The sequence below is a fragment of the Argentina silus genome (assembly GCF_951799395.1).
Source record: "Argentina silus genome assembly, chromosome: 11".
In the NCBI taxonomy this organism is placed as follows: Eukaryota; Metazoa; Chordata; class Actinopteri; order Argentiniformes; family Argentinidae; genus Argentina; species Argentina silus.
Window position 1 is genome coordinate 16,757,785 of NC_139665.1, and position 25,038 is coordinate 16,782,822.

At 43.9% G+C, this 25,038-nt stretch overlaps 1 protein-coding gene across 1 annotated transcript; it reads left to right on the forward strand.

The window, feature by feature from the left end:
- The first annotated feature begins 17,339 nt into the window (after nt 1–17,339).
- Nucleotides 17,340–23,284, forward strand: myclb (MYCL proto-oncogene, bHLH transcription factor b). The gene is made up of 3 exons (XM_083680494.1): nt 17,340–17,519; nt 18,417–19,107; nt 20,424–23,284. Exons 2-3 carry the CDS (start codon nt 18,480–18,482, stop codon nt 21,227–21,229), a joined length of 1,434 nt encoding a protein of 477 aa, XP_083536620.1. The 5' UTR covers nt 17,340–17,519; nt 18,417–18,479; the 3' UTR covers nt 21,230–23,284.
- The last annotated feature ends 1,754 nt before the right edge of the window (nt 23,285–25,038 follow it).

Consider the following 25,038-nt stretch of genomic DNA (forward strand, 5'->3'; position numbering starts at 1 on the left):
GCGAATTTCACCCACAATGCATTGCTCTGTAAATGTTATAAGGTGAGTCCATTTTCCATTTGATGTGTTCATCCCATTCGATACTCAGTGTAACCACCGTCAAAGCCTAACCCCTTCCATGTGGCTCAGAAAATGAGACGACTTAAAGTAATGTATGTGATAGAAAACCACTTGGATATTCTAATATCAAAGTTATCATTTGTAACAGATAACCTTACACTAAATTGGATATACATCATTCATTCAAATCATTGATTGTCACCCCATTCACTTGCGGAGAGAGTATAGAAAAACCAATAGCAATAGGCTATGTATGTATAGCTAGATGACCCAGTACCCATGACCCCACAGCTCCTGTTACACTATCTCCAGCCTTCGATCCAGAGAGAAAGCACCTTCACTGTGGAAGAGCAATGGAGAGGAAAGGGCATCTATAGTATACATACTACAATGTCAAAGAGTTCAAACAGCAAGAAAGGCAAAGTCCAATCAGGTGAGGGTTTAGAGAACATACACACAAACACACCTGCTCAGAGGTCAAGTTTAAGACATACACGTCACATGCCACATCACAGGCACGCACGCACGCACGCACGCACGCACGCACGCACGCACGCACGCATGCACACTTGCTCAGAGGTTAAGTTTAACACATACACGTCACATGTCACATCACAGGCATGCACGCACGCACGCACACACGCACACTTGCTCAGAAATTCAATGCCAAGACGATGCATGTATCGTCTTATTCAAGATTTCATTTGGGTCAACATACACCCTTTGACCCAGTTACTACTGTACATTAAAAGACACCTATACTATTCCTAATGACAACTTTATACACACTAGAGAATACAGTCATATTCCACATAGATGATTAGCATATGTAATTTTAGCTGAATAAAGCAGCATATGCATTGACGCAGGTGTTAGACCTACACTCAAGCAATTCAGCCCCAATGGAGAACCAAACAAGGTTAAGTCCACCTGTGAGCCCACATTGTACATGTGACTGTGTAATGATTTAGCAGGAAGGCTGTACCAGGTGACATTGACTAGACCTGAGTACAGTACTCTCCAGCAGTACCACTATATATATGAAGTATACCACTTTTGATTTGATATTTGATATTTGATGTTTCAATTGATGTGAATGTACTTTGTATTGTATTTATTGTATGGGAAACAGTTTAGGTCAAGTTTCCAGCAGGTTTCTATAGTCTCTAAACAGTGATACACCTGCTTTATGGTTTATGTACTGTGGACAGGGGAAAATCAGAACACATTGCTCCCTGCCTATGGATATACGCTGAGGACAACGACTGGGTTTATTTATGTTTGGAATGGAAACTGTGACGGTGACAGTTGTGTGTGTGTGTGTGTGTGTGTGTGTGTGTGTGTGTGTGTGTGTGTGTGTGTGCGCGCGCGAGTGTGTGTGTGTGTAGTGGCTCTGGCAATGACAGTGCCATGTGTTTCTCTGACTCAAGGAGTGAAAATAGATGTGGGACAGTCAAGTGAGTCAATCAAGTGAGTACACTTTGACGTGTGTGTGTGTGTGTGTGTGTGTGTGTGTGTGTGTGTGTGTGTGTGTGTGTGTGTGTGTGTGTGTGTGTGTGTGTGTGTGTGTGTGCTCGCTCTACTGAACATGGTCCGGTCTGGTACTGTCTGTTAGGGTAGCCTTATCAGGTTTTAGCAAGAAAAATGATAGAGCATGACTTTCTAGCTCATGGGAACACCCATTCTTATTACTTGTGACAGCTGAGGTGTGTTGGCCTGTCCTAACCTGAGATTCAGCAGCTCTTGAAGATAATAGGAAATCAAGTCTACAGTAATCATGTCGTTGATGTAGCACCCCTCCTTGTGTGAATTCGTGGGCGGAGCTTATAGGTCTTTATGAGAAACTTGTTGCCCGTGAGAGGCTACAAATGTATACTAAATGTCCTGACTATAACTCAAACTTGACAGGAGATGTGCTTGTTCAAAGTTTGGAATTTCAGTTGTTACTATAGCACCCCCCTTGGGCCAATCAGTGTTGTGTAATTGTGTAAATGCCGGATCTCTATTGCAAGACGCATCATTCACCCGAGTGTTGTCAACATTTTCCCAATGGGGTCTGAGATATCGCGTGTGACATACAAACATATGAACAGACAGAGATATATACACAGTCTCCTCTCCGATTTCACCGTGGGGGACAACAAAGGTGTGGGACTTCCATTTAGTCAAAGAGTCTTCTCATTCCAGTGTTTTGCTGTCATCTATTGGTAGATTATGGTATTACAGGATGGGCAATGTTGGAATGAAAGTGTGTAAGAACCTACTCAATCATCAAACACAGCTAGAATGATGTCCTTGATTATAGTCTAAATATGATCAGTACAGTAGACACCAATCTATGTTGTGCGTTTAAGGATTTCTGATCCTGACAACTTTAAGAGGGTTTATGTTGTAGTAAGTAAACATATACTTTGACTGTTGCTTGGGCCTGCTGGAGTGCCAGATGGGGGAGGCTTGCAATGTTGAGACTATTCCATTGGCTCAATCAAGCACAGCAAAGTATTTGAAATGATTTCAAATACTATTTGAACTCAGGTCTGGTAGTAAGGCAGTGAATGTGTAAATACTGTAGTTCAGTATATGTGCAGTAGGGAGCGCTGCAATGTCACTTCGGCTGGTATGCCAATTCTTGTTGCAACCTTGTGGAAATGTTGAAAATGCATTGCTCCTTCCCTCCTTGATGCTGTCATTGAGTTGGACAGATGATACTGTAAGATATTATTATTAGTACATCGTATTTTGTAAGATATTATGATTATGATGATGATGATGATGATGATGATGATGATGATAATGGTGATGACGTAAAAAAAAAACAGTTTTGCACAATTAAATTGTTTGAAAACCTGGTGAGAGTTGGGAAACAGGGTCTTGTCTAAAGAATTTAGAAAAGTCATAGTTCATTCACGTTACTGTAAAAACTGTAACATTAATCTCAAACAGTAGATTCCAGTAGCCTAAGGTGCTTGACCTTTAATATCAGAGGAGACCAACACAAAAACATACACCAACAATGAGACAACACAGTCTACTGACAGGACGGAGTTTGGGTGGATGTCACTAGAAATATTCACAGAGTGGACACACACACACACACACACACACACACACACACACACACACACACACACACGCAGAGTTTGGGTGGACATCGCAATAAATATTTTGCAGTATTTTGCTATGTCAATTTCTGTTACCATGGTGACACCCCTATACTGACAGAGAGGCAGCAGACATAGAGGCCTAGAATCATAGAATCATCACCGTAGAATTGTAGAACTATCGTTTCCACCTGCTGTATTTCTATGGTGGCATGTTGGCAGCATTACCTTGGGTGTGTGTCAAACATACTTTTTGAAAAGCACAAGTATTGTAACAGGTATAAACAAGTACTGTACAAAGCAAACAGTGGGCATAAGGTAGAGAGAACCCACTCAGAAATGACGGCCCAGATCTGGCCCATGTCTGTTTTCTTCTGGCATCCAAATGTGGCCCAGGTACAACTTTGTTCCCCCGGCCAGATGTGGGCCGGCTCTGGCTGCCATTCCTGAGCCTTATCTTTGCCATGAAAAAGCCAGACCTTGGACAGCAGGTGGATGTGTCCCAGGTCCTATGGGTGTATGTGGATGTGGCTGAGGCCTATAAAGCAAAAAGCAGAGCCATACGAGTCTGGTAAAAAGAAAGGGGGTAGCTCTTGGTAGCATTTGGACAGAAGCTGCCCTGGTCCCAGAGGGTGGAGGTTCCATCTGTCTGACTAATGCTCTGGTCAGCCTGAGGAGGAGGGGGCTGGCGGCTGGGAGTGGGGGGTGGTGGGTGATGGACGACCGCCTACCTCTCTGATTGACTGATTAACGATCTGGGGGGGGGGGGGGATCGGAGGTGGCGAGGAAGGGGTAGAATCAGATAGTTTGGGGGGGTGGGGGCGGGGTGGAGGGTAGATCAGTCATGTTGATTGACAACCTTGACCTCAGGTTGAGGGGTGGGGCAGATGCAGGGTTCAGCCCCTGATGGTACATACAGTTCTCCATCCTGAAATCAACGCACGCACGCACGCAGACACACACACACACACACACACACACACACACATACACACACACACACACACACACACACACACACACGCACACACACACACACACACACACACACACACACACACACACACACACACACACACACACACACACAGTCACAGTCACCATCCAGCCATGCGGGTCGATGGAAGCAGGGCAGAGTTTATGTTTTTTCTCATGGTCACAATACTTTATAGCTTCATGGAGAGAGGTTGAGAGGAGAGAGAGAGAGAGAGAGAGAGAGAGGGAGAGAGAGAGAGGTTGAGAGGAGAGAGAGAGAGAGAGAGAGAGAGCAAGAGAGAGAGAGAGAGAGGGAGAGAGAGAGAGGTTGAGAGGAGAGAGAGAGAGAGAGAGAGAGAGAGAGAGAGAGAGGTTGAGAGGAGAGAGAGAGAGAGAGAGAGGCACATAAATAAGTCACATAAAGAGATGTACAGTAAGTCCAAGAACACTGGTCACATGGTCTGGTACCCAGAAGAACAGTACAGAGAAAAACACTGTAAATAATCAGCTTTGGAAAGAGCTGGTCATTCGCTCTCCCTTACCACTTTCTCTCTCCCTCCCTCCACTCTCTCCCATTCCTTCTTCCTCCTCCACTCCTCTCTCTTCCCCCTCTCCCTTGCCGCCCCATCACAATATCATCTGGTGATTAGCTGTGAATCATTGATGTTTCAGGTGAAGACAGTCATCCATCACCCACAAGTGCTGACATATGGACCTCAACCAGAGCCTGGAGGGGAGAGGCTGACACAGGAGGAATCACAGCCCACCAACAGAGCCTCTCCCTGGGGTCTGCCTGTCCCTCTTCCATCAACCTTTAGCTCCACTCTAGTGTGAAATTGACAGCTGTATACTGTAGATGGGTCATTCTACAGAAATGGTGCAAATTGCACCCCGGTCAATACAAAAAGATTTAAAAGAGATAAATCTTCAGACTTTTGATATTAAATTAAATCAGGTTTGTTCTGATTTGGCCCAACATATTGATTTACCATTTAAATCTTTTTTTTTTTAATACCACTTTCTATTGGGAGCTGGATGTCCCCAGCCATGGGTTCTAAAATTCAGATTGAAAAATAATTGAGCGGAAATTGAAATACAAAGATATATTTGACAGATTTTAAACATTTTGAGAAACAAACTCTTAAAAATGCTGTCTCCAGCATGATGTTACTACTGAAATATATTCTGTTTTAAGCTCCAGATGAAATATGCCATAAGTCACAACCCACATAATATGACCAGAATATCGTACCATTATGACAAAATGCTGATTGGTGTATCTTACAGCATTTTAAGAATTGAGAATGGACTTTAACATCTGTTGGAAATCCAGACAAGTAGTCATATAAGCAATAATGACTTGGGAAAGTGGAAAATTCTATTTTTTTGGTCACAACTGAAACGTCACACAGTTATGGCACATTCCAGACCTGTTAAAACACCCTTTATATGTATGAATTTGCTCTAAATCTAATGACTCTCGAGGCGTCTATGTTGGCCTTGTAAATTATTTTTGAAAGATTCATTTAGTTTTTATAATTTTTGGTTCAACTGAAGTGGGGCCTTATATTTTCTTGTAGTAGTGACACTGTTTCGGTAGTGACAGACTGCTATATTTTGTCTTATTATATATCATAAACGTAATAAACATCCACTTATTTGGGTCATAAATATATCTATGAGTCTAAATAAATCTATCATGATTTAGTTGTTGTCCTTCCATTTATAGATCATTTGCATATATGTGACACAATGATTCAGTATTGCTACTAGACTAGTTGACATGCAGATTGCAGCTATTCCAGCTGTGCATCTAACCAATTCTTGAAATATTACCATATTTTAAGCACTGTTGTCACAACCGCTACCATGATGTCACTGCTGAAACAATGTTTATAATGCAAATACATTTGTGAAAAATGTGATGTTTTCCAAATTCAGGAGGATCAGTAGAATATGACATTCCATGCAATACTAAGTAAAGGCTTTGTACAGTCAAAACTGTAATTTATAGAAGAAACAATGAGGATGTAATCTCAGAAAGTAAGGCTTAATTGTTTTGAAAATTCCATAAGAAAATGACTCTAACACAGTGAAAAAGGAAGTTCATGGATCATGTTAAAGATTTTTTGTTTTGTTTTGGTTGTGACAACTGAATGGAATGAATACTCGAATTGTGTTCTGTTAGCAGGTAAAGATACCAGACGCATTGCTGAAAATGTGAATGCAAATGTTTTTTTTTCAAATCCTCAACATCTCTCTCTTGCTCTCACTCTTTATCTTGCTCTCTCTGTTTCTCTCTGTATCCTACTGTTGATGTCTTTCCTCTCCCAGGTCCAGAGGGGCTATATAGATCACAGACTGCCCTCCACCTCCCCTTCAGCCCATCCTCCACTCCTACCCCTCATTTAGTAGCTATACAATAGAGCCAGTGGTACAGTTGTAACAGGATGCTCATGTCATTCCAAACGGCTCCTGATTACATCTGTGATGAAGAGTAGGGTTGGGGGTTGTGTGTGTGTGTGTGTGTGTGTGTCTGTGTGTGTGTGTATGTTGGGGGGGGGGTCAAAGGGGGAGGGGATTGTTCCAGGATGAGTGTCGTATTAGGGGGATGGGGATCAATGAGAAGGAATGACTTAAATTCCAGTGGTGACACCAACCCCCCTCCTATCCTTTTGCCTCCTTTTGATCTCTCCCTAATGGCCCCCTGCATACACACACACACACACACACACACACACACACACACACACACACACACACACACATACACACACACACATACACACACACAGGGGGAGAGAGTAAGGACACAGGCTTTTCAGTTTGATTTCACTTGAAGAGCATTGTTAAAGTTAACCATTGTTTATCCCTCAACCACCCTGAGGGATGGTAAAAGACAATTGTCTGTAGAGGAGGGAGGGGGAGGGTGTGAGGCTTTTTAAATATATTTCAGGGAACAAAGAGAGAGAGCATCTTTCTCTGTTTCAATCCAATGAATATGTTCACATCCGCAGCAGATTGTGAGGGGGCACCAAATACTGAACATAAAAGACACATCAAGACAAAGAGAGGATCACACGGAGTGGGTCTGCCACACGTCCTCCAGCTTCATTGGCTGCCCAATTACCTGAAGACAATGCACCTTCCGTTGGAGAGAAGACATCTTCCACCAACAGCCCTTCAAAATACATGGAATTTCACTTAACTCAAGAGTCTGTGAGACAGGGATGTTCTCTTTCAGTCAGCCTCATTTTCCACGTCTGACAGTCAGAAACAGTTTCACACCCAGATAAACTGGAGGAGAGTTATTTTGTCTGAATGACTGAAGAAGAGGTACAATGTTCTCAACAACCAACCAGAGAACAGAGAGTGCAACTATATTTCAGATAATCGGTCCTCTCTTTTCCTCAGAGATTTTCATTCTTCTCGTATTCGTCTGTTCTCACCATCGGAGTGGTTTGACTGTTTGACTGAAGGCCTGTTTTGACGCAACATAAAAAGCAAAGTTGGTATCAAAAGAGAGCATATCATACCTCTGCTTGTAAAAGTATTAATTGCAAAACTCCTTTATGTGCAATGTCACACAAAGGCATTTGTCAAGATTCCCTGTCCTATCATACTGTATAGATATATAATGCACACAATTGCTCCTGCACAAGTATAGCATTCAAAATTTATATTACAATAAATATTGCACAGACTTGAAGTGCTGGCGTATTTTGACAACAACCCTGCTTTGTTGCGTCTCTTCCTTCTGTGAGAAATCACACCCAGGAGCAAGTGGATAGGGTAAGCCTCCTGCTGTTCAAAAGGCAATTAACTTTAATGAACGATAATTATGAAGCAAGGTAGATCCTCCCTTTGCCTTTGATCTTTCCCTGATGGCCCTCAGCGTGCACACACACACACACACACACACACACACACACACACACACACACACACACACACACAGAAACACACACTACAGTGCTCTGACAGGAGAGTGTATCAAGTCAGTCATAGCCAGTGAAAAGCCAGTAGATGTTCTTTCCCCATCTCATGTGCATTGTCACCACTGATATAAATAACACAGCATGTTAAGACTTCAACTATTCAAATGGTTAAAGCTAATGGAAATAAGTAGTCCAATTAAATCCACATGGAGTCATGAGCTCATGAATCACATGGAGAAGAAATGAGAAATGATACCATTCCTTGTTCCATTCCATGCATTGCCCCCTGACAAGCCTGCCCCCTGATTTCTACCTCCACCAGCCTCCCCTGCCTGAGTTGTATGGAGTGGTGGGAAGGAACATAAGTTACAGTTTTTCTCAATTGCTTAGACACAATTCCTGGAACAACTCATAATTTTCTCAACTCTTCACACACAATTTTAAAACCTCACACCCAACGGTACAAACATCTAACTTCTGGGACCCAATTCAAACCTTGCCACACACACAAGCTGTCAAAACACAGACTACATGACTGTTTGTTACACATTGGAGGGATTCATTCAAAACACTGCTACCAAAATGTTTAGAATAGGTTTTCAGAGAAATAATTTGGAACTTTGTAAAATCACATTGTAATCACGTTGTATTGATATGCTGGCGAGATGGACAGTATAGTAATTACCTGCACATATTGTACAGTATAATAATTACCTGCACGTATTGGAATCGTTGCTCCTTAACTCTGTTTGAATCCCTTTCAAAAGGCACACGGTACAGCTGCTTTGTCCTTACGTGATTCTTCTGAATGGTGGATGGTGGAATGGTGGAAATGCTGATGCTGTCAATTCCTTGGAAGACTACCTGGTCTTTAACTATTTGCGTTTGAATTTCCCTCAAACGGATGGCATTATTGGCAATCACCATATTCACCAGGACAGTCTCCTGCTCCGCTGTGAGAAGTCCGCCTACCTCCAATAGATGGCCGCCTATCAGGTCTGCAAAAATTAAACTTGACCATTACTGACCTATGGTCATCCATTACTGTGGTAAAAACTACACTGAGAACAAAGTGGAGATTCAGTCTATATGCACTACAACATTACATGTATCACAAAGGCAAATTACCTGTTTTCCTTGTGTGGATGCAACCGTGTAAGGGCTGAGGTTGGGTTTCACTAGCTGTCCAGCTTCTCTCATAGTCCTCTCATAGTATGAGCACATGATGAACTAGGGTGGCACGGATTTCATCTGAGATTACTTGTCTTTTTTGTTGTTGTTGTTGTCGTCATCGTTGTCTTGCAACTTCAGCATTGTTAGGATCCATTGTTCCAAAGCACATGGACATGCCTCTAGGCCCTATTTATTGACCCTGCAATTCTGATTGGTGTGTTAACAATTTTGAGGCTTAGTGTTTGCACCCGGAGAAAGGTGTGCTCTTTGAGTTTAGGCTGTGATGACGTGAGTTAGTTAGCATGTGTTTGCTGAATGAACATATAGTGCAATGAATGATTTATTTGACAACTTTTGTGTGAGGTTTTGCAGAAAGAGTTTTGAATATTGAAACATGTGTGGAAACAGGTGAATAGTGTTTACGGTTATGGGAAATGTGTGTGTGTTTTTGGGAATGACGTAAGGGTATGGGTTTTTGTGCTACAGGAACCAGTTTTTGTGTTTAAGCAATCGAGAAAAACTGTAAAGATGAGAGTGATGGACATCACATCTTATTGAGGGAGGACAGGGCTTTAACAAGGTCCCAAAAGGAACCAGTGGACCTATTTGGGAAACGCTGTTGAAGCTAGTTGCTAGAAAAGAAGAGGTAAATGATACAGTACCATGACCCGACACTGGGCAGATACTATTGATAATGATGTCGTATGTGTAATGTGGTAGCAACATTTCATTGTGTGCTGTGTGTGTGTGTGTGTGTGTGTGTGTGTGTGTGTGTGTGTATCTGTGTGTGTGTGTGTGTGTGTGTGTGTGTATCTGTGTGTGTGTGTGTGTGTGTGTGTATGTGTGTGTGTGTGTGTGTGTGTGTGTGTGTGTGTGTGCATGTTGGCCCAGAGCTCCTCTGTCCCTCCTAGACCAAAGGTGGCCTTTGTCTCCTGTTCCTAATCTTGATCTTTAGTCAAATATCAGCCTCAGGATGAAGCTCGCTGTAGTTTTTCTGTCAACAACTCACTGTTACATTCCAGAATATTCAGTGACCTCCTCTGCCATTGGTGGAGATGGAGGGACATTGTAGAATATATTCTATTCTCTGTCTCCTTGGTAACTGTCTTTCAAGGACAGTAGGTTCTGCCATGGAAATAATATATTAATATAATACCATAAATACCAGATTTTTATGGGTTCTGCTTGGTTTGATCATGTGGATTACTGTAGAGATTTCATCACTGTCATTGTCAAAGCAGAGGAGTGTTTTTGTGTTCCAGTGGTTTTCTCAACTCTCTGCCTCACATAGACAGCACTGGTATCTGCTTCAAATAAGGGGGCATATTCTGGCTTGAGATATCTTCCCAGTAAGCCTACCCACTTCAGTGGAATCCTTTGGATAATTCTGATAATATATTCAAAGAAATTTTTTAATTATAAATGATTCTGAACTAAGGACCCAGCATGGTTAGCCCACCATGTTTCAAATTAAGGGCTAGAAATGCGGCTCCCTCCCATTGCAGAGATTTCACCCTCAAAAGCGATTATTACAGTATATAAACATGGACAGCTCTATATGACTATAGGAATCAGACATAGGTTATAATGGACACACTATACCACTCTGCCATCAGATTTCCCACTGGAGCCCCCTTCTGCACCCACGGCGGTTCTCTTTATGAGCAATTTGGCCTACCCTCACTCACAAGCAGACGCCAAATTCACTGCTCCACTCTCACCTATAAAACTCTCATTGGCAAAACCCCACTCCCAGTCCTCTTACAGCCTACGCTCAGAGAGCTGCGTCTCCCCGTCTGTCCCTGCTTCATTTCAGGCTCCAAAACATTCCAACACTCTTCTGCTACTGACTGGAATAAGCTTCCAACAGGACTTCCAACTCAACCAACTCATCTCCCCTGTTTCATCAGTGATGCAAATGACCTGGTTATCCACCCCTGTGACTGTTTTTAGCCCCTAATTATTTTTAATAGGCACCAGTCCCGCGTCCCTCGTGTTTAATGCTGTGTGTCGCTCCCTATCCATGTGTCTGCTGTAAATATGCACGTCTGTTTATGACTGTTGAAGTACTGTTTTTTTCTGCCTGTAAACTTTACTTCTTACGTCTGCTTTGCTGCATATCTCACCGGGCCTTGTGGGTCAGGTCATTATTGTAAAAGATAGTGTGTTCTCAATGACTTACCTGTTTGAATAAAGGTTACATAAAAGATGAGAAGATGCTTACTGTCCAAAGGCCACCTGAAGAGTGGATGGATACTTCTAATGCAGGTTCTTTTCAGGACCAAGTGACCACTTCAGGATCTCTGACGAAGGGGCAATGGCGTTCAATGGTAATGACCAAGTATGACCACTAAGTGTCTCTGTGTTGGTAGTTTACTAAAGAGAACCAGGGAGCGGTGTGTCGATAGGTTACTCATGTGGTCTTGGTGATCAAGCGACGAGCGAAAGGTTTCTAATTCATTGACAGACATTGAAGTATCTAATGTAAAAATGTGGAAAGCAGCAGCTGTATGAAAACTATTCTGTAACAGAAAAAGTGAAACGGGTTAGAAACTCTTTTCTCCCTCTGTACCCTCTTCTCCTATTTTGCCTCTGTCTTTTAGTCTCTTTATCTCTCTGTCTTTGTGTGTGTGTGTGTGTGTGTGTGTGTCTCTCTCTGTCTCTCTTTCTCTCTCTCTCTCCTTCTCTAGAACACCTCTTCCTACTTTCTCACATCCTTTAGTCTCCTGTTATCTCTCTCTCTCTCTCTCTCCCTCTCTCTCTCTCTCTCTCTCTCTCTCTCTCCCCCACACTCTCTCTCTCTCTCTCTCCCTCTCTCTCTCTATCCCGCTCTCTCTCTCTCTCTCCTGCTGCTCTCTCTCTCTCTCTCTCTCTCTCTCTCTCTCTCTCTCCCGCTCTCTCTCTCTCTCTCTCTCTCTTGCTCTCTCTCTCTCCCGCTCTCTCTCTCTCTCTCCATAATGTGATGAAGCTATGCTACTGTATGTGTGTGAGAAGAGCTGGCTACAAACAGAGAGTGCTCTGCTCACCACAGCAACTGACATTCAAAACAATGAGCTCAGTTATAATACACAATCACACACACACACACACACACACACACACACACACACACACACACACACACACACACACACACACGCACTCACACAGCTTGATAACAACCCAGACACCGGTTACATAATCTAAATGCCAGACTGCTGTGTTACAGGAGAAAAATATGTTAGTAGGCTAGTGGTGTGTTCGTTGTTATCTGAGATATTTGTTTATCAAAGTGTGTATGGTTGTATCAAGGAATTGCTCTCTGTGTGTGTGTGTGTGTGTGTGCGTGTGTGTGTGTGCGTGTGTGTGTGCGTGTGTGTGCGTGTGTGTGCGCGTGTGCACGTGTGCACGTGTGTGCATGCATAAGAGAAAAAGAGGTTGTTTGTGTGTTTGCCTTGTTATGTTCTTTATTGAATAATATTCCAAGAATGCTATTCCAAGGACGATATCTCTGTCCTGCCAAATATCAGTTATGTAATTGTCTGTTTCTTCAAGTCTGTTCCTGTGAAAAGCTCTCCCTCCACCTCTCTCACTCTCTCAATCATGCCATCTCCACCTCTCTCTCTCTCGCTCTCTCTCTCTCTCTCTTGCTCTCTCTCTCTCTCATGCTCTCTCTCTCTCTCTTGCTCTCTCTCTCTCTCATGCTCTCTCTCTCTCTCACGCTCTCTCCCTCCCTCCCTCTTTCTCGTTCTCTTTCCTCTCTTTGATATCAACAGGCTCTCTAACCTCCAGCCCTGTATCTCAATCTCATCTTTTATTCTCTTCATAACACACTCTCTCTCCCTCTCTCTCCCTTATCTGTTTCTCTCTCTCCTCTCTCTCTACCTCCCTCAATCCATCTCTCTTCCTCCCTTTATCCACCCTCCCTCCCTCTCTGCTCCTTCCCTCCCTCTGTCTCTCTCTCTCTTTAGCCAGTACAGTGTGTGCTGACACACGATTTCCTCCGAATTGATTCTACCCAGAATGCAATAAACGCCTGTGGACGTACAGATGGGGGACGAGTGAGTAACGACGGCTTGTCAATCACCCTTGCTGACAGGGTAACTAGGTCTGCGTGACACACACACGCACACGCACACGCACACGCACACGCACACGCACACACACACACACACACACACACACACACACACACACACACACACACACACACACACACACACACACACCAAACACACACACACACACACACACACACACACACACACACACACACACACACATACACATACAAGCACACACGCAGACATATACAGTCATACAGGCAAGGACATCCACACACACACACACACAATGGAAGATTATACCCCATCCTTCAATACCCCTTATTACCATATCAACTCAGCAGGCAATCGAAGGGCAGTGATTGGACGAGCATCTTTTGAATTGTGTCCAATGGCGTGTAATCTAAGGCTCAGATGAAACCTCACACAAACACACATCCAAATGTTTTATCCTGAGTTATATGTATTTCACTGTTGTAGCAATGGAGAAAGAACTGGTTCATACACTTATACTGTCAGTCCTCAGAAGGTCTTAAAGTGAACATTTCCAGTATCCCACTTCCCATATTACTCACATTGATTCTTCATTACTGGAAAACTGCTCACCCCACCAATTATTGGCAAGTTGATGAACCCACACCTTGAGACTACAGAAGAGATCCTTGGGAGTGCATGCACCAGGTGAGGCTTATCACTACCACTCAGGCCCACTATGCTCTGTGTGTGTGTGTGTGTGTGTGTGTGTGTGTGTGTGTGTGTCTGTGTCTGTGTCTGTGTCTGTGTGTGTTTGTGTGTTAATGGTTAGTGTATGTAGGGGGTTGCTGCCGCCTGCCAATATGTTGCAGCTGTCTGTTTCTTTAATACTATACCAGAGATTAAATTAAACCCTTGGCTGCCCAGAATGAAACACACACACACGCACACGCACACGCACACACACACACACACACACACACACACACACACACACACACACACACAAACACACACACTGAGGGGTGTGTCCCAGACCAGGTGTTCATTGATCAGTCTGACAGGTCTGAGACCTCAGAGGAGTGACAGGGTTGACAGAACAAGGGATGACCTTGACTTCTCCTCTCCTCTCCTGCCCTGACCCCCACTCCTTGGCTGGGTCCCAAACGGCCTCACATAGCCTCCTCTCTTCACCCTCTTCCATCCCTTTCTTCTCTCTTGTCTCCTTGCCTTCAGTGGATGGCCAACTACACATCATACCTGGACCATCTGTACTATTCATGACCATGTTAGCCCACTGAGCTATAGCCTAGGTGTTGAGCAGGATCAAGAAAGTTGACACCTTTAACAGCATTCATTATTGTTTGGATTATGCCCTCGTTTACTGTGGCAAGCTCCCCCCAGACAGACGGAATGAGAGAGGGATGAGGGATGAAAGGTACAGGCAGATGGATTGATAGAGTTTGGGAGAGAAGAGAGGGAGGGAATGGGGGTTGGATCAGGGTGCTGGGGGGTCACTGATGATAAAGTGTCTCTAATGGTTTTTGCCTCTCTAATGTGAGTGGATCTCTCTGTTTGGGGTAGAAGCCTGATTAAAGTTAGCATCGGCTATATAGCTCTAACACCCCTGCCCAGGTCTGGGGCCTCTTTGTGAGGTCCTTACCCTCCAACGCTACAACTGAAGCAGTGGAGGCTGGTGGAGGAAGAAATCAGAGGGCAAGCTCATTGTAATGCATGGAATGGAATCAGGAATGGTACCATTCCTGATTCCATTCCACACAAAGAGACACCAGAGCCTCTGTTGAATTGGAGTAACACTCTGTGTATGTTTGAAGACAAATCTACAGTATAAGCTTATAACCACAAGAAACAGAATACATGTTGATGTATGGTAAACCTACAAGATGCACACATGTACTATAATACCTTGACGTACACAGAACAATGCTTAAAGGCTGTGGGGACTGAAAGAGGCAGTTTAGTGATCCTGCCCCAAACACAGGTGTTCAGTGGTGCTCATTACCAAACAAACCAGGGCACCTCCTTTGGAATGACAAGATGAATGAGAATATGGACTTTGCCATTTTTGAGCAGCTCTGGTAGTATGATAAAACCCTGCACGGGTCTGTGTGGTCACCATTCCAATTCCGAAACATAACATTGCAAACTATGGCATACCGGTGCTATGATGTAATAATAATAATATGCAGATGGCAGATCAACTCTATCTCCTCCTCTATTCTGGGAGCAGACACTGCTTAATTGGCCACCTACAGTGTGATAACAGCCCACTAATCCTATAGGACTGTCTCAACCAACCGTATACCTCTCACACAGTGTGTGTGTAAGTGTGTGTGTGCGTGCGTGTGTGTGTGTGTGTGTGTGTGTGTGTATGTGTATGTGTGTGTGTGTTTGAGAGAGAGAAAGAAAGAGAAGGATAAAGAAAGCAAGAGAGAGGTAGAGTGTGTGACTGTGTATGTGACAGAGGGAGAGGAAGACAGAAAGAGACTCAAAAGGGGATCAGGGGATCAGTGCGCATCTCTAGTTATCCCTTCTTTTCTCATGCAAAGGAGAGTCGCTAATCCAAGGAGGAATTAGCCTAAATTAGCTGTTCATTCACAGCTCCCAAACGCAATCCAGAAAAACGGCTGCTTTCACACACACACACACACACACACACACACACACACACACACACAGACGCACGTGCACACACGCGCACACACACACACACACACGCACATGCACGCACACGCATGACACACACACACATACACCACTTAACCACTTAAATTCATTTTACTCTAACTTTTTTCATCAGCAAATGTATCTCTTGCTTTGTATGAAACATGTCCTTGATTTCCAATTTCCACCCACGTGCTTGCACTAACTCAAAGAGGGGCCAGAATTAAAAAGAGAAAGATAGGGTTGGAAATAGAGGAACAAAATATGAAGAAGAAAGAATGAGAGGACCAGATAAGAGAGTGAGAGTGAGAGAGAGAGAGAGAGAGAGAGAGAGAGAGAGAGAGAGAGAGAGAGAGAGAGAGAGAGAGATAAAGAGATTGTACATTCTCTATTCAATTACTCGGAAACTCCATCTTTGTGTGGCTTTTTGAAGGTCTCTCTGGGGAATCAGAGATAACCCTTTACGTCTCTCTAGTCCATGTAAGGTCAAGATCTATGTGGCTGGGGCAGGAGGGAGACTGGGGCTGGGGAAGGCGGAGGCTGGGGTGAGGGAGGGGTAGACTGGGGCAGGGGAAGACTGGTATGAGCGCGGGGGAGACTGGGTGAGGCAGGGGTGATGGGGTTGAAGGGGGAGGGGGGGACATGTGGACAGAGAGGCACTAGCTTAGCTGATTTCACACTCACTGATTCAAGCCAAGAGAGGTATGGAAAAATCAAGATGATTCTCAATCAATGTTGCAGTCCTATATAATCAGTGTTGCAGTCCCTATAATATCCTTATATTGGAACAAAAGGGTGGGTAGATCTCTGTCTAGAGGTATTAAAATGTGACTTATTTTCATAATACTCAAGTCGCTGTGTGTGTGTGTGTGGGTGTGTGTGTGTGTGTGTGTGTGTGTGTGTGTGTGTGTGTGTGTAATAGGGTGTAGGCTGCGTTGTAATTTCTGCAGGACATATGGCTGCAGCATCTGATGTCCTCAGTGCATATCAGTGTCTATGTGATCAATATGTCTCCTATGATGTAAAGCCCCCACTGTCAGTGAGTCGATATTAAAGCGAAGCCTGAGCTCAACTATGCCGTGTGTGTCTCAACAGCTGCTGTCATACAAGCACACACACACACACACACACACACACACACACACACACACACGCGCTCTTCCCGCGCTAAAAGCAGGCAATTTAATCGTTATGAAATAGGTGCCTTATAACGTCATTGGTCTTATCTCATTTGAACCTTTTGTCCTCTTCCAGAAACCTGTCCCTTTAAATGATAGGCGTGGCTACTCTACGTTCACACGCCTTTTATGCAGATAGCCAGCTCTCCCTCCCGGATCATAAGTGCAGTCGTCTGCTTTCAAAGTGTCCATAGCGAAATCAATCCAGCCGTAGCGGTGGGAGTACGAATACGACTTTCATAACACTTTGAAAACATTGGAGTCAAACAGTGTGCGCTCAATTGGATGCAAAGGTTAATTGGGAGTCATTTATGGCAAGAAGCTTCAGTTCTGCTATTTCTCTACTCTGCACCACGAATCGATGAAGACGCAAGAAACCAGTTTCAACAACGGGTAAAAGGATTATTCCATTATTATTTAGGCTCATAAGAACGTTATGTTCTTCATACCTGGACGGAGGTGTATTTTGGGGTAAACATCCATAAATAGAAAGGATTGACTGTCCTCTTTGTAGACCTACAGGTCCTTCGTTTTTCGGAAGTTTATTGCGATCACGCATGTAATTAATTAGGGTGGACTTAGCCGTGGAATTCTTCTTGTCGTCCTCAATGCTTTGTGAGTTACCGGTTGGTGCCACAAAGCGGTGCGTAGCCTTTGCCTCCAAAGCTCCTAAACTTCAAATGTGACCTCAAGAACAGTTCTTTAGTTATTTATGTTTATTTTTTTGGTTAACAGGTTGCAATATTCATTGCGTGTTGTGTAGAGGAACAGCCTAGTGGCTAAACGTTATGCTGAAGAATGTAAACTTCTCTCACCGGTGCTTTACCTTGTTAGGGTTCAGTGTAGTGTTATGTAATGCCATATGTTGCGAAACCTAAAGTTCAGTTCTCTAGTGATACAGTTCAGGGTGATGGCATCAACAGTAACTGTTATGTTTCAAGTCATTTGTAACATTGTAACTGGTCAGGCTGCTACTCATTGCGGTTGAGAATGATAACTTTTATCTATCAATCAAACTGGGTGTATTTATAATAGGCATGTATAGATAATAGGGGTGTGCCATGTTGTAGTTTTCTTAAGAGCTCTGTATATTAGAGTAAGAGCTATGCAATGAGAAAATCTTATCATTATTATAGGATCAGTGTGAAGAATAAACTCACTTTTCCCGATACGAAGGAAATGTTTTCACTTCAGATGGTCAGTTAGGGTATAAACAAGATTGTAGAACAACACTTTTGTTGTTGGGCTAAATGTGTTTTACTGATCCAAAGTGCTCCCCTTACTCCTCAGATTGTGATAACGGAGAGCAGTTCCAACTCCAGAAGTGAGTGAGCCCTCACGCCTTCAATCCCAATGCTGGGAATCAATTCCACTACCTCTCGTTATGAGAGCTGGGAGATGGAATACGACCACTACCAACACTATTTTTACGACGACCACGATCCCGACGAGGATTTCTTTAAATCCACCGCGCCCAGCGAGGACATTTGGAAGAAATTCGAGCTGGTGCCGACCCCGCCCATGTCGCCTATCAGGACATTGGAGGGGACAGGTGGGGTCGGCTTGGTCTATCCTTCGCTGGGGGACAAACTCGAGTGGGTGTCCCAATTCTTGGGCCAGGATGAGGAACAGGACTTGCCGTGTAAACTTAGCTCAGCCGATGAGACCTTTGGGAACCTGAGTTCGATTATCATTCAGGACTGCATGTGGAGCGGGTTTTCGGCTGGACAGCAGCTGGAGAAGGTCGTTGGGGAGCGGCTTGCCGCCTGTGCCGGGTCGGTGCCAACCAAGCTAGCCATCCAGACGGGAGGTAGCATCACCACCCCGGGGAGGAAGCAGTGCGCCCCCGCGGACGCGCCAGTCCTCAATAGTAGTCTAGCGACAGATTGCGTGGATCCAGCAGCTGTCCTTACTTTCCCGTTAAGCAGTGGCTGCAAGAAGCAGGTGTCTTCTGGGTCGGAGTCACACACCGATTCATCAGGTAAGCATGTAGAAAAAAAACAACGTGCAAATCAATGAAGTCCGACTGTTTTGGTCATTAGCCATTAGACTTTGGATGTTGACACAAATACATGGATGGGTGAAAGAATGTTTCTTAGCTAATTCTTTACTCACAAGTTTGTTTCAATACTGGTTGCCTGTTAGTATATGTCTGTATAATGATTGCATTGCGTTACAATGCATCAAACCCCACTGACGGATAAGTGAGGCCACTAAAATGAATAGAATGCAAACGGACATTTATGAGGTTGACAATTGAATTGTCTGGCATAGTAGCCTAATGGTTTTGCACAGGAAATGAATCATCTTTGAATATTTTAGTTATATTATGGCCTAATTTGCAAGTGGCTATTGAGATTCATGGAGCGTCAGTTGACCTTAGAAATGTCAAGCAGTTGTGAAAGCACTGGTCAGTAGGCATACTTTTCAAATCCCAGAGAAACTGTTCTTCTGTCTTTCACCCTCCCAACATGGCAATTACACCCCCCTGTGCTCCTCCCTCCCTCCCTCTTTGTCAATCACCCATTAAAGTCCCAATTGAAATTCATGCATTTGCTATTACCACTTCTGAACAGTCAAATCCACATGGATTTAATTATTTTAGTGAAGTCTATTTCAATTTACAGAGAGTTGTAAAGACTCCAGAGAGTATAGTCGGTTGGTGGAATTATATTCTTTAATCGTCCACATTATGTTAAATCAAGGCCTTTTACACATGTTTAAAAACTAATTTACACACATGCCAACCTAATAGAGATGTGAGTCAGCGATATAAATGCTTATTTTGTATGCCTAACTGAATGACCATGATACAGAGGAGGATTATGGTTATTCATTCATTTCTCTCTCTCTGTGTTCACATGACTGAAATGAATTACACAGGAGAGAGGGGCTTTCCACTTAGGCAGCTGAGCAAATGCAATGAATTACAAGTGTGTGTGTTTCATGCAGCATTTGTGAGTTTGTGCGAGAGTGAGCGGTTTACATCTTCTGCTGTGTGTGTGTGTGTGTGTGTGTGTGCGCAAGAGACTGGTTTTAGAGGTTGCGTGGAGTTCACTGTTACAGAGCATTTACTCAGCACTTTGGGGAAACCCCAGGCACAGTGTGTGTGTGTGTGGAGGGGTGTGTGTTTAAAGATGGCACAGTCATTGTTACATGTGCCGCCTTTCAAATGCAAACACACACACACATACACAAAGGGTTTTTTGAATTTGAGACTTTCAAAGTGAATCCTCACCAACATCACTTCACCAAGATTACACACGTCTTAAACCTCATGTTCTCTTGCACTTCCAGATAGTGAAGACGACGACGACGACGACGATGATGATGATGACGAAGATGACGATGATGATGACGAAGAGGAAATTGACGTGGTGACAGTGGAGCACAAACAGCACAAGCCGCGGCGGTTGCTTAACGGGCGTAAGCCGGTGACGATAACGGTACACGCGGACCCCCTGGACCCCTGTATGAAACGCTTCCACATCTCTATCCACCAGCAGCAGCACAACTATGCAGCGCCCTCCCCGGACACACACACACACCTTGAGCCCCCCCGAAAGAGGGTCCGGCACGAGCTCCCGCATTCAAACTCACACACAAACTCTCACCCCTACCCTCGGCACGGATCCGCCCCGCAGAACTTTGAGAACGGCAAACCTGACGTTGCCGCAGCAACAACAGCTGGGTCTGAGTGCCCTGGCACTTCCCCGTCTACCTCCTCCCCGGCCGCCTCTCCTCCTCACTCGTCCTGCCATTCCTACTTCTCCCCCCTCAAGTCGGAGTCCCACTCTTACTCCCACTCCTACCACTCCAGCCCCACGTCGTCAGACTGCGAGGACACAGACAAACGCAAGACACACAACTTCCTGGAGCGCAAGCGGCGCAACGACCTGCGCTCCCGTTTCCTGGCGCTCCGGGACGAGATCCCCGGGCTGGCTGAGTGCCCCAAGACCCCCAAGGTGGCAATCCTGACGCGGGCCACAGAGTACCTGCGCCAGCTGCACGCCAGTGAGCGGCAGAGAGCCCTGGAGAGGAGGCAGCTGAAGGCCAAGCAACAGCAGCTGCTCCGCAAGCTGGCACAGCTCAAACGCTCTTGAAGACCCACACTAAACTGGCATCACAGAGGATAGCGTGCCCTAGTAGACATAGCCTCTAGCTTATGGAAATGATGGGTTTCGATCTGGGACTTAAACATTGTAACATGGAAGTTAAGGCTATCAGAGCTAGCTTTGTATCACATACTTCGCCATCTAACCAGGACCGAGGAGACGGGAGTGGACTGGATGACTCCTGCTGACCAAACTGATACTTGGGTTTTAACTCAAGGTCGTTTGCTGTCTTTCTTTCTTTCAAGATGGGGAGTCCAGCCTAGGCGCAGGGACATGGATCTGGTTTGGGACTGGCTGTAGACTCCCATACACACACACACACACACGCTTTCATTAGCAGAACAGAATGGGACAAGATGAAGGAGCAAATACACTAATGTTCACTTTCTTGGGCAGGGGTGGGTTATTTTGTTATGGTATGTTTATTTTTTTCTCTTGTTTTGTTCTTTGCACATTTTCTTCTGAGTGACACGAGCCCCTCTGAGGGATTGACAGGCCTATCATCCAGTCAGGATCGTAAACTGGAGACTTTGTTCAAGTCACAGATATTCATAATGTTTTCTTGTTGTTTGGGGTGGGGGATAGAATCTGGTTATACTCTTTGGCACTCTGTATCCCTGCTTATATAGTCCTTGTTAAAGATAGATTAATATTAAAAGAAATTGATTCAGGAATGTTTAATGTTTGCTGTGGGTCAAAAAGCTATAATTTAGCATGCCATGTAGGCAGTGTTTGAGATGTGTTGATTATATGCATGTGTAAAGAAATAACAAACACAAATATTATCCCATACTCGATTGACAACTGCTCCAATGGTTTTTATTTTGGACTGAAAATCTTAAAGCATAATGTTGATAAACTACAGTATGTAGATGTTATCTTTGATTCTATTTTCTGTGCCATTGACACCTGTCAATATAGTGACTCCCGGTAATTGATTTTATAATATTGTAAAATGAGAATTCAACAACCAATGCCAACCTCTGCATTTAACAGAAAGATCCCACACTTATTTCAAACTGTGCATTTTCCATGTTGTCATCTGTATAATATCATGTGTGAGCTCATTGATTTGTGCATTCGGAACAATGCCCAGAGCAGCCTTGCAATGTATATAGATAGATAGATAGATAGACTGTTCTATACTCATGGATTTGTACACGGTGACCTTGCTGTATAGAATCATGTATAGCTTTCCAATTGACTCTCCTCCTAGTTTTTTCACCCTTGTGTGTCCTGAAACTGGGTTAGCCTTGCTGGCTTCTCAAAGATATCTTAAAGCTTCTATTTTTGTTAATAAAAAGATAATGGAAAAAGTACATATAAAAATAACACTATTGAACTTGACTTTTATCACACTAGCCACTTTGTGACACCGCTTTCAATGCCTGATGTTTTCTTTACTGTTCTGGTGTTTTGTCCTTTTGGTTTGTTGATTTGTACATGTCAGAGATTTGAAGAAAAAGCAAAGTTTTGTACTATATTTTCCTACAGTTGTGTTTGTTTGAGTTAAAAACTGTTGTTTTTCATGAAGATCTGTGGCTCTGTTGATGGTATGTGCTGCTTCTTGACATGCACTCTCCTATGCCCCTCTCTCTTTCTCCTTCCCTCTCTCTCGGAGTTGCTGCTGAATGTGCCTCTATTCAATCCAATCATTGTAGCAAGCACTCTTTAGAATCTGGCAGTGTGGGTAACTAAGAGGATCTAATACTGAAACCTCTGGTCACCGCGTAGCCTAAGTGAACACTTTCTCAGCTCTATCACTGCTTGTTAGAAAGGCAGGTGCTCATTGTTTCAACAAGCCATACACCTGAAGAGCACTGTAGCTCTGAAACGGCTATTATACTATAAAAGACTTGATGTCAGTGGCGTGCTATCCTCTACCAGGGGCCTCAGGAAACCTCAGGTAGCTGGTGGGTGGCTTTTTTTTTTTTGGCAGGGCTGATAGAGGTTGAGCTTAGGAAGAAAATACCCTTTGCTACAAAATGTAATCTCAAAAGCTTGGATTACTTGCCTCCCACAGAGTATAGGGAGAGAGGAGAAGTGGGAGAGGGTTGGCTAAAGGGGGGGGGGGGAGATGGTGAGGGGTAGAGGGCAGGCTAGATAGGGAGTGAGGGGGAGATGGTTTGCTGGAGGGAAGGGGAGAGGGCTGGCTAGAGAGGGAAGGAGATGGTGAGGGGGAGAGGGTTGGCTAGAGAGGGAGGGAGGGAGTTGGGGGTGAGGTTGACAGTGGGGGGGGTAAAGCCTCTTGGCATCATTTACTCTGCCAGGTGGGGAGGATTTGGTGTGTGTCAGTCAGACGTCTCACTGCTTTGGTTTACACGGAAGGCCAAAGGTGTGGCTGGCACATCTTAAATAGCAGTTCCAGGCTAGCAACACTCCCATCTCTCTACTTCTCTCTCTCCTCTCTCTGAATCAAGTGCATCTTTCAGCAGCACATAGCACAATTAGCTTATTTCTCTTTGGAAGGTCAGCGCCTCAGGAGTGGCTGTAGCCCACTGGTGTTTGTGTTTGTTTTTGTCACTGGTTCTCTGCTGTTGGCACAGTCATGTTGGCAGTGGCCGTTACTTACTTTGGGAGTTAGAAATATGGTGACAGCAGCCTTGTCTCAGCACTTTGTTTTCAGTACCTCATGAGCCTATGTATGGGAAGTCAGACAGAATTGAATAAATTCAGTTTAAAACATCACCTCTTTTCTCTTTCTTTCTACTTGATGTGATTCTAAACATATTGTATGACCCTGTCCGAGGTAAGCCTTTTAACCTCTGTGGGTAAACCCTATTGAACCCTATTGCAATAAAACAGTTTGACTTACACACACACACACAACACAATTGTTGTATAATAGTTTGTTTTGGATATCTGCCTATGTGGCTGAAAATATTTTTTGAGTTTTTAAGCTACACTGGAAAAACAACAACCCGCTGTTGCCCTTTTTAGTCTTTAAAACCCCTCCCATTCCTGAGCAGTTTTGTTCCTCTCCATTTGCTCAGTTTGTAATGACAACCTGATCCATACAGTGTTTAATTGATTCCTATGCAAATCAGAGAGCCTATAAAAACAAAGATATTCATTCCAAAATCACATGAACTATTATCTTTGCATTAAGATGAACTCAATTTAACTTATTGAGTGACTTCTTGAAAACATGTTTGTATTTGAGCAAATTATAATAGTGTAATATCAAAGGGTCTGAATACTTATGCAAATTAGGTATTTCTGTATTTCAATTGTAATAAATTTGCAAACATTTCTAAAAACGTGTTTTCGCTTTGTCATTATGGGGTATTGTGTGTGGATTGATGACAAAAAAAAATCATACGGGAATGGAAATCTTTTTACAATTGAAGACAGTGTTTTAGAGACGTGTCGCTAATGCGTGACTTCAGGCTACTTTGACCGGGTTGCTATGGAAGTGTCCCAATATTTTCCTCAATCTTGACTCAAGTTCCGGTATTTTTGTCAAAGTACCCGGATCAAAAGGAATTTCCGTCTCGCCCTATTAGCCTATACAAGAGACAATGGCCCTTTCTCCATTGTTAGAAAGTCGATACCTCTCCTCCGTCCTCCACTTGCTTCTTCTCAAAAAATATTGGAGGACAATATCTAAGGGGAGGAACCTAGATCTGCTCCTCAAATGCGTTTTGAGTAGTGAGCGAGTGGAGGACGGAGGAGAGGACGCGATGAATCATGTTTCTAACAATTAAGAAACAGCCCTTGTAAATAAGTTGGAGTGCCTCTGATAGCTAGCCCGATCGTACCACTATCTAGAGTGGAGAACAATTCTGGTGTTTGGA

What these genes read in the sequence shown, in the direction of transcription:
- myclb (XM_083680494.1), top strand. Translation starts at nt 18,480, where the DNA reads ATGCTGGGAATCAATTCCACTACCTCTCGTTATGAGAGCTGGGAGATG. An exon ending in GTCACACACCGATTCATCAG is followed by an intron (nt 19,108 to 20,423) that starts GTAAGCATGTAG and finishes TTGCACTTCCAG; the next exon opens with ATAGTGAAGACGACGACGAC.